The 14,953-nt window shown below is 43.1% G+C and overlaps 1 protein-coding gene across 3 annotated transcripts in view; it reads left to right on the top strand.

Moving 5' to 3' along the window:
- Positions 1–508: 508 nt before the first annotated feature.
- Smarcc1 (SWI/SNF related, matrix associated, actin dependent regulator of chromatin, subfamily c, member 1) overlaps positions 509–14,953 on the top strand; it is a 106,245-nt gene continuing 91,800 nt past the window's right edge. For 2 of the 3 annotated variants that reach the window (XM_006243771.5, XM_006243772.5), the window contains exons 1-3: positions 509–3,426; positions 6,635–6,754; positions 10,452–10,537. In XM_006243771.5, the coding sequence (XP_006243833.1) occupies positions 3,235–3,426; positions 6,635–6,754; positions 10,452–10,537 (398 nt within the window). In that variant the 5' untranslated portion in view covers positions 509–3,234. 3 annotated transcript variants of the gene reach the window in all.

Here is a 14,953-nt window from a genome sequence, read left to right on the forward strand (position 1 = left end):
AGGTCATCAGATGTGGCAGCAACTGTTAGCCCCTGAGCCATCCCTCCCTCCCAAGCTTCACTTAATTATTTCACATCTTTGTTGTTTCAGTCAGCCTGGGTAATACCATGTAGCCAGAGCTGACCTTGACCTTAATTTCAGTGATCTTCCTTTTATAATTCTTGTTACCACACCTAGCTCTAACTTTTGATTTGGAGACAGGGTTGTAGTGATTTGCCCAAGTTGACCAAGCTGCCCTGCAAATTTCCATCCTAGTAATAGGTTACAGCTCTGAATAACCGCTCTATGCTTTCCCATATATATGTATATGTATGAATGGCTGTGTTGCCTATACAGTGCAGGTTGCGTCCCCTGGAACTGGAGTCGCAGATGGTTATGAGCCAGTTTAGAGGCTTGGAATTAAACCAGGTCCTCTGGTAGAAGAGCTAGTGCTCAGCCATTTTTTGAGTTTCTTTGTGCTAAGACAGGGATCTCACTCCGGACTGGCCGCTGGTGCCTGTGTCATAGTGCTGGGATTAAAGGACTGAGCCGCTATGGCATCACACTCTGTGTGGGGTTTGTTTGGATGTTTTTGGTTTAATTGGTTGGTTTGGGTTTATGAAACAGCCCTGGCTATCCTGGTATTCAATCTGTAAACTCAAGGGCAGAGATCTGCTTATCTCTGACTCTGAGTCCTGGGATCACTGGCCACTATACTGGGCATTTTCCTTTTTGATACCTAGCAATTCTTCACATTTATCAGAAACAATGTGACATTCCAATATAAATATACAACATATAAACATTATTTGATTTCTAGCCCGGAGTTGTGCGTTATCCCTGTAATCCCAGCCTTGGAGAGGCTGAGGAAATATTGACATGAGTTCAAGACAAGCCTGGGCTCAATCATGTTTCAGGTTAATCTAGGCTATAGCATATCCCTGCCTCAAAACACAACTATCTTTAGTTTTGTGTGTTGTGGGGAGGTCAAAGGAAAGCACAGCTTTCAAAGATTGTTCTCTACTCTCATATGGGTTCTGAGAGCCTTGATAATCTTAATAAGCCTTGATCAAAGTGCTTTTACCCACCCAGTGAGCCATTTCACAGGCCCTCAACATAGCTTTTTAAAATCATCTCATGTTCATGTAAACCGTTTGGAACATGAGATAGCCGATGGTCTTGAACTCCTTGACCCACCTTCCCTGAACTAGAATTAACAGTTCTTCACCAACACACAGGGTTCCTATGCAGTTTTGTGTCTCTATTATACTATCAACAAAGAACACAATGTACTTGAAAAGAAGGAAGTTATTTCAGATATAATTTTTGAGTTGTTCTGGCTCAGGAGTTAAGAACACTTGTTCTTGCAAAGGACACGTGGGTTTGATTCCCAGCACCGACATGGCAGCTCACAGCCATCTGTAACTCCATTTCCAGGGGATGCCCTCTGCTTTCTTTCATGGGCAGTAGGCACACATAGTACACAGACATGTGTGGGAGAACAAAAGATTTATACACATAAAAAAACCAAACCAGACTCTACTACCTGGCACTAGTCACTTCTCTATGATTGCTGTTCCATTTTGCCCGTGATTCATTTTTATCTGCAGTAATATAGGTGTGCCTAGTGCAAACCGTGGTATAGAAGTCCATCGTGTTTCACAAACACCAGCTCTTATTGGTTCTAGAGTTTAAGCTCTTGGGTGGCATAATCCACTTTTTTTGAGACCAAGTTTTTTCTTTTTAAAAGAACTTTTAAATTCCATTTATGCATTTGCATTGCTTATGTGTGTGAGTGTGAATGTGTTACAAGCTTGTCACCCCAGGCTGACTGTGGAAAGCAGAGGACAAGCAAGTCGATTCTCTCCTTCCATTATTCTAGTTCCAAAACTGAACTTCGGTTGTCACGATTGACATTACCCACTAAGCCATTTCACTGCGTTGCTCCATTTTGTTGTCGAGACAGGGTCCTCTGTATGTAGACTGGAACTCACTATGTTAACAAGCTGGCCTAAAACTTAGCCACCTCCTGAGTGCTGGGATTAAAGGTGTGTGCCTTTACCAGTCAGAATTAGGTATGGGCGATGTATGTGTGCCACAGTACTCAATTGGAAGGCCAGGGTATAACTCTGTGAAGAATCTCTCCTTACACTTTTATGTGAGTTCTGGGGTTTTAAGTCAGGTTGGAACTGAGCCAAATCCATAGCCTGAGACAGACTATTCTGTTCACACAGGGTTTCTCTGTAGCCCTGGCATATCAAACTGTATGTAGATCAGGCAGTCCTGGAACTCAGAGAACCTCCTGCTTCTACCTACTAGAATTAAACCTCCAGGTTATCTCTATTTTTTTTTTTTTTTTTAAGGTCGACAAACTCATTACACCTCCTCCCTTGAAGCTTCAGGATCATAAATTATGATGTTCGCGTTTCCAATACAGTCAGTCACGTTGTTTAAAATTTAAACTTTCAGCCTTCATATAGACCATTCACTCATCAAATGTAGATAAAACGTCCTGTTCCCAACGCCGATGATACAATGAAAACGCCAGGTTAAAGGGAGGGCTACAGTAAAACTGTTGGGTGAGTGTGATCATCTGTTCACTCAAGGACTGGTCTTCTGGAATACTTTTAAAGTGGTAAGAGTTCCTGGATTGCGAATATCATAAAGGAAGATAATGTCGAGGTCGCAGGAGTAGCTGGAGCTAGGCTGAGGAGGCAGGAACCATACGATGTAGTTCGAGAAACATTAATGAAGCCCCGAGCAAGATTTGGTCTTGAATGCAGGTTTCCAGGAGCCGACGCGGCCTCTGGGCGTAGCAGGAATTGCTTACTAGCGCTCAGGGTGGGCCCTCGGCTAGTACGGTATAACGTAGACGGCTTTCTCAAACAGTGATACAGAACCTCCTTGAGGTTGTTGACCGCCTAACGAATAGACGAAGGAAGCATGGGGAGTCATTCGTGGTGTCCGGCAAGAGCAGAGGCTGGGGCTCAGTCCTGAGAGAGCTGAGGAAAAGGCGGGCAACCTCTACCCGTAGCGGACAACGGGAGTGCTGCGCATGCGTACGCCCGCTCGCAGCGCCTGTCCGTTGCAGCTCCAGGGTCCAGAAGGGGCGTGGCCGTGTCTCGGCGCCGGAAGAGGGTTGGCTGGGCGGGGCTAGGAGGAGGAGGTGGTATCTGCGCGCGCGCGCGCGGGTGCGAACGGGAAACGCCGCGAGGGCCAGGCTAGGCCGGGCGGTAGACACGACGGACGGTGACTATGGCCACGACAGCGGGTGGTGGTCCGGGAGCAGCAGCAGGCGCCGTGGGTGCAGGGGGTGCGGCGGCGGCCTCCGGGTTGGCCGTGTACCGGAGGAAGGACGGGGGCCCGGCCAGCAAGTTTTGGGAGAGCCCGGACACGGTGTCCCAGCTAGATTCGGTGCGAGTCTGGCTGGGCAAGCACTACAAGAAGGTGGGTTCGCGCGCGCTCGTGGGGACCGAGGAGCCACGCGACGGAGGCTGATGGTGGCTGCCCGCTTCGCGAGCCTCGGGCCGCCCCTCCCCCCCCCGCGCGCCACGAGGGACAACAAAGGCTGGCTCGGCGCTTGCCACGCCCCCGTGGGCGACTCTAGGCACGCGGCGACCTGGCCCAGCTGCTGGCTCTCTGGGGCCCACGCACTCGCGTGGGAAGCCCCAGCTCGCTCGCTCTTATATGCAGAAGAGATGGAGCTGGACAGAGTCGCAGAGCGTGCGTTTCTGTTCTTTTGTTAGCTGCCTTAGGTGTGTGAACAAAGAGCTCATCCTAATAAAAGTATCTTGAAGTTTTGTCTAGAGACCAGTTGTTAAGCGGTTAGGTAACTAAGGGCTTGCTACCCTGTGTGGATTCGTAGGGGACCTTGGATGACTGGCCTTGTGGATTAATGTTGGTTTAAAGCTTGCTTTGTAGGATTGATACAGGACTATTAAAAGTGCTGGTTTTCCACTTTATTGTACTTTCGGTGATGTGTAAAGATGTGAGTACAAGCCAGAGCTCAGTTTATATCATCTATATATTTTTTATAATGTTAATCATTTTTTGAAAAATCTCGTGTTTACTGTACTTTCGAATGTAAATTCTGCTGAGTCAGTTGTTTCACGAAGTTGTGAATTAACCCTTTGTTAATACTTTAAAAAATACATTTATTTTGGAGGGTTGCATCCCACTCCTGTTTGCATGTCAACTTGATTCTCCTCTAACACCATACGGGTCCAGGAATTGAACTTAGGCTTGTGACAGATGCTTTTACCGGTGTGTATCCACCTCACTGGCCCCAATAATACCTGTAGTAAAATTTCAACTTTACATAAATGTTGAAGAATGACTTCCGTATTTGAAACAGCCAATACACTTCCTCTACTCTTAGTAGTGGTTACCTCATTGAGAACCCAGAAATGGGTGTTGAGATTTGCAAGCCTGAAGAAGCAACTCCGTGTTCTGGTTCATAGTTGACATCTAACTGTCTCATCTTGCCTAATAGTTGTTTAGTGTTTGTTGAATGAATGAAAAGATAAACTAGGACCCAGGGATTTAAGTCGGTTTGTAGAGTGTTTACTTAACATGGGTTAGGTCCAGAGTTTGAACCCCAGCACCACATTAAAAGCGGGCATTGTGGCGGCTCTCTACTGCAGTCTTTTGAGAGGCGTGAGTGAGATCCGAAGTTCAAGGCCATCCTTTGTTACTTACAAAGCTCAAGGTAAGCCTAGACTACCTATATGAGACCCTGTCTTAAAAAAACTAAAAACGGGGGAACTAGCTTGAACCATTTCATCCAGTGTCTGCAGCTTAGTGAAGCCTATTAGTGTTTGACAGGGATCTCTGGTTGCTTTGTTGTTTTCAGAAGTGACCACATCTCTTAAGGCTTTGAAGTCAGAAGTAGAGATGCTTGTTGTACACTAAACTTTGTCCTCTCCTCCTCTCCCTTCTCTCCCTTGTTTCTGAGACAAGGTCCCACTATGTAGACCAGGCTGGCCTCAAACTTATACAGATCTGCCTGTCTGTCTTCTGCTCAGGTATGTAGGTATGTGTCACTATACTGCTTCACTAATCATTTCCATTGCATTTTACAATGTATTTAGAACATACAATTACTTAGACTTTTATTATGTATACAGCATTCTGACTGCATGTACACCTTCCTGCATGTCAGAAGAGGGTACCAGATCTCACTATAGATGGTTGTGAGCCACCATGTGGTTGCTGGGAATTGAACTCAGGACTCTTAACCATTGAGCCATCTCTCCAGCCCGTAGAACATATAAATTTAAAGGTTTCTTAAAGATTTCTTTGTTTGTATAACATGCATGTGGATGTCCACAGAGGCCAGAAGAGGGCATCTAATTCCTTGGAACTGGAGGTGATTGCAGTTGTGAACTGCATGATAAGTGTGCTGGGAACTGAACTCTGGTCTTTGGGAAGAGCAGCAAGCATTCTTAACTTCCGAGCCATCTTTAGCAATAGAATAGAAATTTAAATATCAGCAGTTCCGAGCCATCTTAGCAATAAAATAGAAATTTAAATATCAGCCGTTAATGTGAAACGTGGAAGGTCTCTTTTTTCTTTCTGCCTGGCCCACATAAGACTTTACTTCAAAAACCAAAAATCACTGTGCCCCAGAACTACCTTTGTGGGCTAGGATGGTCTTCAGTTCCTTGCAGATCTGCCTTTCAAATCTAGAGCATGAGCCACAGTACTGGGCTCAAATTTTTAAAAAAAAGTTAAATATATTTTTAGTTTATATGTGTGGGTATTTTGCTTGCTTGCATGTCTCTGTACCAAGTTTCCCTGGTGTATGTGTAAGCCAGAAGAAAGCTTGGGATCATCTGGAGAAGGAATTAGTGTGGTTGCGAGCTGCCATGTGGGTGCTGGGAATCAAACCTAGATACTCTGGAAGAGCAGCTCTGCACTCAAGTGCTGAGCTATCCCTCCGGCTCTAGCAAACATTTTGCAATTAATTAATTAATACACTTCCCTTGTCATGAAACTACTTCCTGTCTTTACCATTGGTTTGCCTTTTTTTTTTTTTGGGGGGGGGGTTCTTCTTTTTCGGAGCTGGGGACCGAACCCAGGGCCTTGCGCTTCCTAGGCAAGCGCTCTACCACTGAGCTAAATCCCCAACCCCATTGGTTTGCCTTTTTATGTGCATTGTTGTTTAATCTGCACCTATGTCTCTGTGAGGGTGTTGACTCCTCTGGTACTGTAGTTACAGTTGTGCCGTGTGGTTGCTGGTAATTGACCGTTCCTTTGGAAGAACAGTGAGTGCTCTTAACCATGAGCCATCTCTCCAGCCTGGTTTGTCTTTTTTGTGTGGATATTTATGGGTGCTTTTCCTGTGTACTCCATACATGACTGGAGAGGTTGTAGGATATCCTGTTAGAGTTACAGACATTTCTGAACTGCCATTTGGGTGCTGGTAAGAGCATCTAGTTTTAATTGCTGAGCCATCTCTCTAGCATTTATGTTCTGCCTTGAAGAATGTACTTGTATTATTTTTATGATTCTTTGCAGTTGAGAATGAACTTTATACACCTAAAACGTGGTATAGAGCCATTACTTAGTAGGTACTAGAAACTAACGTAGCATAGCTTTCTCTTCAGCATTAGCTATACCAGGTTCTGAATCCATGTCTTTCTTTATCTTGCAGTATGTTCATGCGGATGCGCCTACCAATAAAACACTGGCTGGACTGGTGGTGCAGCTTCTGCAGTTCCAAGAAGATGCCTTTGGGAAGCATGTCACCAACCCAGCTTTCACCAAACTACCTGTAAGTGCATGCACTTGTTATGTAGGGATCTTGAGTTTCTGCTTTTAGGTGTCACTTAGAGTTGATTTCCCTTAGTATTGCCAGGCATCATGGGGGTGGGGAGAACAACTTGTACAGAGGTGTTCGTTGGTTTGTTTTTGGTTTGTTACAGAGCCCTAGGCTGTCCTGCAGCTGTCTGCATTAGAGGCCAGCTATGGACTCTCCTTTCACCTTCACTTCTCCAGCTGGGACTACGAGCTGTGCTGTCATCGTCAGCCTAGTGGTTGGATTCTTGTGGGCTATGCCATTTAACGTCTTACATTCTGCAACAATCCCGAAGATGTAGTATTTCTTTGTTATGGTTGCTCTCTGCTGTGTTGTCTATACTGATACTTGTCTGTTAGAGCTGTGTGCGTCCGTGCGTGTGGATACATGCCTGCCATAGCTGCCAACTCTCAGGAGTCGACTTTTCCACCATTTGGGTCACAGGGAACAAACTCAAGTCATCAGTCTTGGTAGCAAGCACCTTGACCTTCTCTAGCACATGAAGTATGTAAAGGAATTTGTACAGAAGAGAACAGTTAACAGGAAGAGTGTCCTCAGCAGTGCCATAGCCACAGTACTCTAGTGGACAGCCATAGCAAAGCTTGTACAGAATTGGAGGCCATTCTCCTGCTGGTTTTTGAGCCTAGGGCCTTGTGCATACTAGCTAAGTTCTCTAACAGGCTTATGTGACTGGTTAGGATTAAAGGTCTGTGATAATTTCTATACTTCCTTTTTGTTTTGTTTTGTTTTTTTAAAGATTTATTTATTTCATGTATGAGTACACTGTTGCTCTCTTCATACACATCAGAAAAGGGCATTAGATCCCATTACAGATGGCTGTGAGCCACCATATGGTTCCTGGGAATTGACCTTTGGAAGAACAGTCAGTGCTCTTAACCACTAAGCCATCTCTCCAGCACTTGATAACCTGCTTGATAACCCAGAGTTCCATACTTTTCCCTCCCCTCCTGCCCCTCCTGCCAAGTTCCACACTCTTAAAACATCCTTTTATGTTTGCCCTTGTGCTGGAGTGCTTGTATACCCTCCCACAAACAAGTAAATATAGTTTTGTGTTCTGTTTTGTTTTTCAAGACAGAATTTCTCAATGTAACCAGGATGGCCTCGAACTCACAGACATCCACCTGCCTCTGCCTCCCAAGTGCTGGAATTAAAGTCATACACCACCATTTCCAGCTAATAAATACAAATTTTATCAATTAAATTTTTTTCTTTCTTTTGGTTTTTTTGTGTTTTTTTTTTTGTTTTTTGTTTTTTTGTTTTTAAGACAAGAGTTTCCCTGTGTAGCCTTGGCTGCCCTTTAATGCACTCTGTTGACCAGGAGCTCAAAGATTCTGCCTCTCTCTCTGCCTCTTAAGTATTGAAATTAAAATTGTGTGTCACTGGGGCTGGAGGGATGGCTCAGTGGTTAAGAGCACTGACTGCTCTTCCAGAGGTCCTGAGTTCAAATCCCAGCAACCACATGGTGGCTCACAACCATCTGTAATGGGATCTGATGCCCTCTTTGGGTGTGTCCGAAGACAGTGACAGTGTACTTATACATGAAATAAATAAATCTTATTTTAAAAAAAATCGTGTTACCATACCTAGCTAATAAAAATTTTAAATGACTATACTTTTAATTTTTACTTATGTATATGTGTGTATATGTGTTTTATATGTGGCATGCACATGAAATAAATCTAGAATATATACAGCACCATATTATTATTCAGTGTAGTTTATCAAATGTCACATGATTTAGAGTAAAATATGTAAATATGTAAAGTACTTTTTGTTTCTGAGACATCTCTAGCTCTGGCTATTCTAGAATAAAGCTTTTTATTTGCTTTTGTTTTTTTTTAAAGTCTGGTGTAAAAATACATATCTTTAATCCCAGTACTTGGGAGGCTGAGGCAGTTGGTTCTCTGAATTTAGGGCCAGCATGGTGTATATAGTGAGTCCCAGGACAGCCAGGACTACACAGTGAGACCCTGTCTTAGAAACAAAACAAAGAAGGTGTTTATTTTCTAAAATATGATTCTCATTCTTTTGTCACTCCTAATTGTGAGCATGTAAGTGTCATCACTAAAAATGACATAGGGTGCGCTAGACATGGGGTTTTAACTCCTGGGAACTAAGCCATTATTTACTAAAAGGGTTGACTGATAAGAGGAGAATATTTTTAGTCATAAATGATATTTAAAAATAATTCGTGGCTGAGGGCCAGATGACCAGATGTGTTTATTTTCCTCTCAAACTTGAAATCAGCATTTTTCTCAAATGAAAGGTTTTTCTGGTTTGTGATTCTCTTAAAGGAAATTGCAGAGAGAGACAGTGAACAGAGTTGATTTTGCTTTTTGAGACACAGTTTTTGTTTTGTAGCCCTGGGTGTCTTGGAACTCACTCTACATCAGGTTGGCCTCAGATCTCTGCCTCTCTCTGCCTTCAGTGCTGGGATTGAAGGCATGTATCACCACTACGTCAGCCCTGCCCACTATTTATTTACTTTTAAAAACTTAAAATTTAAAAATTTTTAATTATTCTGTATCTGTCTGTCTTGAGTATAGGTTTGTGTGCTCGATTGCAGGGTTTGTAGAAGTCAGAGGAGAGCCTCAGAGCCCTAGAATTGGAGTTTTAGATGGTTGTGTATCGACACTTGGGTGTTGGCAACCTCAAAAGTAGTAAGTGCTGAGCCACTTCCAGCCTCGTAAATATGGTTTTATTTTATTTGTTCATTGTTATTTGAAATAGGATTTCTCACTCCCCAGCTGTAAATATAATTTTTTTAAAAGATTTATTATGTATAAGTACATTGTAGCTGTCTTCAGACACACCAGAAGAGCGCACCAGATCTCATTACAGAAGACTGTGAGCCACCATGGTGGTTGCTGGGAATTGAACTCAGGACCTCTGGGAGAGCAGTCAGTGCTCTTAACCACTGAGCCATCTCTCCAGCCCTGTAAACATAATTTTAAAGCTGAAAAAAAAACTTCCTTTTAGCCTGTTGTAGTAGCTCATTCCTCTGTTTCTTCAGTACTTAATGGGATGGAGGCAGAAGGGAGAACGTCATTCTCAGCTACATTGCTCACTGGAGGCCAACCTGAGCTACACAAGAGCCTATTTTTAAAAAACAGAAGCTGGGCAGTGGTGTTTCCTTCCTTAAATTCCAGCACTTGGGTGGCAGAGGCAGGCAGGTTTCTGAGTTGTAGGCAAGTGTGGTTAACAGTGAGTTCCAAAATAGCTGGGGAGAACCCTGTCTCAAAAAACACAAGTAAGATAAAAGTACAAAATAGAACTGTGAGCTGGACCTTATGGTTGAATGGATAATCCAAGTTCCTAGGCTGAAGTAACCATTTTTTAAGGCTTCCTTGAGCTACAGAGTGCACGAGATCAGCCAGGGTATCTAGAAACCAGACTTAAAATGGAGGCCCGGGGGGCTGGGGATTTAGCTCAGTGGTAGAGCGCTTACCTAGGAAGTGCAAGGCCCTGGGTTCGGTCCCCAGCTCCGAAAAAAAGAACCCCCCCCCCCCCAAAAAAAAATGGAGGCCCGGAAGTAGGGTTAGGTGACTGGTAGAACGTCGTGTTAGCAGATAGGCGTCTTTAGGTTTCAAGTATAGCATGAATGTGTTATCGGAACTTTTTCTTATTTTCTTGTGCAATTTTTGGTTTTTAGGCAAAATGTTTCATGGATTTCAAAGCTGGAGGCACCTTGTGTCACATTCTTGGGGCTGCTTACAAGTACAAAAATGAACAGGGCTGGTAAGTTTTTAATCATTTCCATGTTTTGATGTGATGATGATACTTGATGTGAAATCATATTCTTTTTTATATAGAGGATTCTGTAAGAATATTGGTGTTGATGGCAAGGAAGGGTCTTTTTTTTTTTTTTTTTTAAGATTTATTTATTTATTTTGTATATGAGTACACTGTAGCTGTCCTCAGACACACCAGAAGGGGACATCAGATCCCATTACGGATGGTTGTGAGCCACCATGTGGTTGCTGGGAATTGAACTCAGGACCTCTGGAAGAGCAGTCGGTGCTCTTAACCACTGAGCCATCTCTCCAGCCCAGGGTCTTTTTTTTTTAATAAATTACTATTTCACTTTTTTTTTTTACAGACTTTTTCTCAAGATTGTAGGTTCAGTCAGGTGTGGTGGTGTGGATCTTTCACCCCAGCACTTGGGTTAGAGGCAGGCAGATCTTTGTGAGTCTGTAATGATCCCCTCAGAAAAAAAACAAAGCAAAACTTTTTTTTTTTGGTTCTTTTTTTCGGAGCTGGGGACCGAACCCAGGGCCTTGCGCTTCCTAGGCAAGCGCTCTACCACTGAGCTAAATCCCCAACCCCACAAAATTTCTTAATAACTTGGTTTTCTTCTGAAGGATACAGTTAACTTCTTTTAAAAAAATATCTTGGGCTGGAGAGATGGCTCAGGGGTTAAGAGCCCTGACTGCTTTTCCAGAGGTCCTGAGTTCAATTCCCAGCAACCACATGGTGGGTCACAACCTTCTGTAATGGGGATCCAATACCCTAGTCTGATGTGTCTGAAGACAGCTATAATGTACTCATAAATAAAATAAATAAATCTTTTTTTAAAAATTCTTACTTTAAAAGGTTTAGTACATTTTGGGGCTGGAGGGATGGCTCAGGAATTAAGACCAATGGCAGTTCAGAGGTCCTGAGCTCACTTCCCTGCATCCACATGGTGGCTCACAACCATCTGTAGTGGAATCTGGTGCCCTCTTGTGTGTCTGAAAACAGCTACAGTGCACTCACATTCATAAAATAAATGTAATGTCCTCTTTTGGCATGCAGAAGTACATGCAGATAGAGCACTCAGATACATAAAATAAAAAAATAAATGTTTTAAAAAGTTTTATTACATTTTTATATATTTACATGTGTGCAGATGCTTCTCCTGGTGCATTTGTGGAGGGCGGAAGGCAATCTTTGGAAGTCACCCCTTTTCCACCCCATGGGTTTCAGGGATTGAATTCCACCCTTTAGGCTTGGTGCCAAGTCCTTAATCTGCTGAGCATTTTCAGTGGCTCAAAGTTAATGTATTAAATTGTTAACCAAAAGATTCCAAAGGGAATTTTTTTTTACTGTATATATGATTGTATATATGTGTGAGATAAAGTGTGGTTTTTTGATATGTGAATATAATATGATGTTTAAGTTAGGGAGATTTGGTTTTAATTGTGCTGGGGACTTGAACAATATGCCTTTGGTATGCTAAACACAGGCTTTCCCGTTATCTACGCCCCTAGTCCTAAATTATTATAATTAGCATATTTGCCACCTTAAATATTTTATTTTTCAAGCTGGATGATGAGTGCACAAGTATTTTACTTTTAAATTTTTCTACGGTCTGGAGTTAGGTGTTAGTGGGTAAAGGCAGTTTATCTAACTGAAATCATGCATTTAGTCTCCAGAACCCACAAGGTAGGAGAAAACTGAATCCTGCTACCTGTCTGCCAGCCTCCACACGTGTACTATGGCCTGAGCTGCCCAACACACAGGGGCAAACTGTAAACACATGGAAACAACAAGAAGTAGAGATCTAAAAGAACTTCTCAGTAAATATTTTAACTTCATAAGACAGATTTAATGAAATTTTCAGTTTCAATAAATTACAAACTGTTAGTTTATTTCTTCATTCTTTGCCATCTTTTAATTTATATGCTTATAATCCTAGCCCTTGGGAGGTTGAGGCAGTAAAGTCTTGAGTTCAGAGGTCACCCATCCTGAACTGTGCCTTGTTACCTCACGCTCCTCCTGCCTTCACTGATGGACCCTGGCTCTGCTTTCAGTTTAGTTTTGCTCTGAGAATTTGGTTCATCTATCATTCTCTTTGTTGTGTTTGTACCCTATCTCAGAAAAATGTATATCCTGTCTCAAAAAACATGTTCACACAGAGGCCATCCATCCTGTGTGGAGTAGGCTCTCCCTCTGTTCATGTGCATGTGGCTCAGGGTGGAACTCAGCCTCCCAGGTTTGAGGAGTAACCACTTTACCCACTGAGCCATCTTTCTGGTCCCTCCTGTGTAAATCTTTGTGGTACTCTCATAACAGTACAAATGTTCCTTACTTATTTCTGTCTTTCATCCATGTTTTGATTTTGGGTTCTTTCGAGGTGGCTAATATTGAAGACTGCAGTGCTAGTGTGTCCGCACGCGCGCGCGCGCGTGTGTGTGTGTGTGTGTGTGTGTGCATATGCAGGGTCATGGTTCTTAGGAGATGGATACAACTGAGGACTGCAGTGCTGGGGTGTGAGGTTGAAGGGTTTGTCTGAGACAGAGTATCTCACTTTGTATCCCTGGCTGTCCTGAAACTCCTCCCTATATGCACCAGTCTGGCCTGAAACTCAAACCTGCTCACTACTGCCTCTAGAACTCTGGGATTACACCTCCATACCCTGCCAGTGCTGGCTTTTTATTATCAACCTTTAGGTAGTTTTCATGGTATGATTTTGTAGGTAATTCCACATCTGGGCTATTGTAAATCGGATTGCAGTAAAAAGGAGAACAACTATTTATTGTATTGGCCTAGACACCAGTGTACTGGGCACATACCCAGTAATGATGTATGCATAGCCTGCTGTGTGTTCAGTTTTAATTTTTGAGGAGGTATACCATCCTTGTTGTTGGTTTATTTTTGCTTTTTATTTTTTTTTGTCAACCTGACATAAGCTAGAGTTATCTAAAAAGAGGGAACAACCTTCCTTGAGAAAATAACCGTTTTGTTTTTTTTTTTTTGTTTTTTTTTTTTTTGCCTATAGTAAGCCTGTAGGCTTTTTTTTTTTTTTTAAATTGATGTGGAAAGGCCCAGCCCACTTTGGGGGGGGGGCAGTCCAGAGGTGACAAGAAAATAAAGAAGCAAACAAACAAGGCACAGGGAACTGAGCAGGCCATAAGAAATAAGCCCCGGGGGGTTGGGGATTTAGCTCAGTGGAAGAGCGCTTGCCTAGCAAGCGCAAGGCCCTGGGTTCGGTCCCCAGCTCCGAAAAAAAAAAAAAAAGAAAAAAAAAAAAGAAATAAGCCCCATTCTCAGCTTCAGTCCCTACGCCTGCTTCCCTGATGACGCACTCTGATCTGCAGCCAAACTAAACCACACACTACTTTGCATAATCGTTGAACTCACTGTATCCTCCTCCCTTATGCTGGGGACTCCGCCTGCCAGCAGCATCTTTTCTTTTCTTCCTTTCTCTCTCTCTCTCTTTTTTTTTTTTTTTTTTTGGTTCTTTTTTCCGGAGCTGGGGACCGAACCCAGGGCCTTGCGCTTCCTAGGCAAGCGCTCTACCACTGAGCTAAATCCCCAACCCCTCTCTCTCTTTTTTTTGAAGACTTATTTATTTTTATTTATATGACTATACTGTAGCTGTCTTTAGACACACCGGAAGAGAGTGTTGGAAGTGTTGGATCTCATTACAGATGGTTGTGAGCCACCGTGTGGTTGCTGGGAATTGAACTCAGAACCTCTAAAAGAGCAATTAGTACTTTTAACCGCCAAGCCATCTCTCCAGCCCATCTGAGCATGCTTGCCTAGTGCTCTACTGCTAAGCCACATCCCTTTCCCCTCTCTGCTTAAAAAGTATTTTTTTTTAAAGTTGCTAGTCTAACATACACTCTGTAGGCTAAGCTGGCATTGAACTTAAACCATCGTGGCTTAGTCTTGAAGTCAGGATATAGCCCTGAACTACCAGATTCAGCCTTAATAACATTTCATTTCATTTCTTATTTCCGTTTCTCAAGTATCCCATTTTTATTATTTTTTGTAATCTTTGTAACTAAGATGGTCTAGTGTCATTCTGTTGCTGTGTCTTAGCATTATATTGCTGTGAAGAGGTAACTCTTAGAAAGAAAACCTTTAACAGGGGCTTTGCATGCTTAGCATGGGGGTAGACAGACATGGTGCTAGAGCTGTCCAGCTTAGAGCCTTACATCCAGTCTCAGGCAGCTGCTGCAGAGTCTCGGGGTCTGCTGTAGTCTTTTGAAACCTTAAAACCCACCCAATGACACGCCCTCTCCCACAAGGCCATTTCACTAGCTGGGGACCTAGAAGTCAAACACAGCCTATGGAGGCTAGTCTCATTCAGCCCCCAGACGGTGATTAAACACTCTAGCCAGAATGAATGGATTTGGGCTGGAAAAGCTTTATTTGGAATACACTTCT

This window comes from Rattus norvegicus, chromosome 8, assembly GCF_036323735.1.
Source record: "Rattus norvegicus strain BN/NHsdMcwi chromosome 8, GRCr8, whole genome shotgun sequence".
Classification (NCBI taxonomy): domain Eukaryota; kingdom Metazoa; phylum Chordata; class Mammalia; order Rodentia; family Muridae; genus Rattus; species Rattus norvegicus.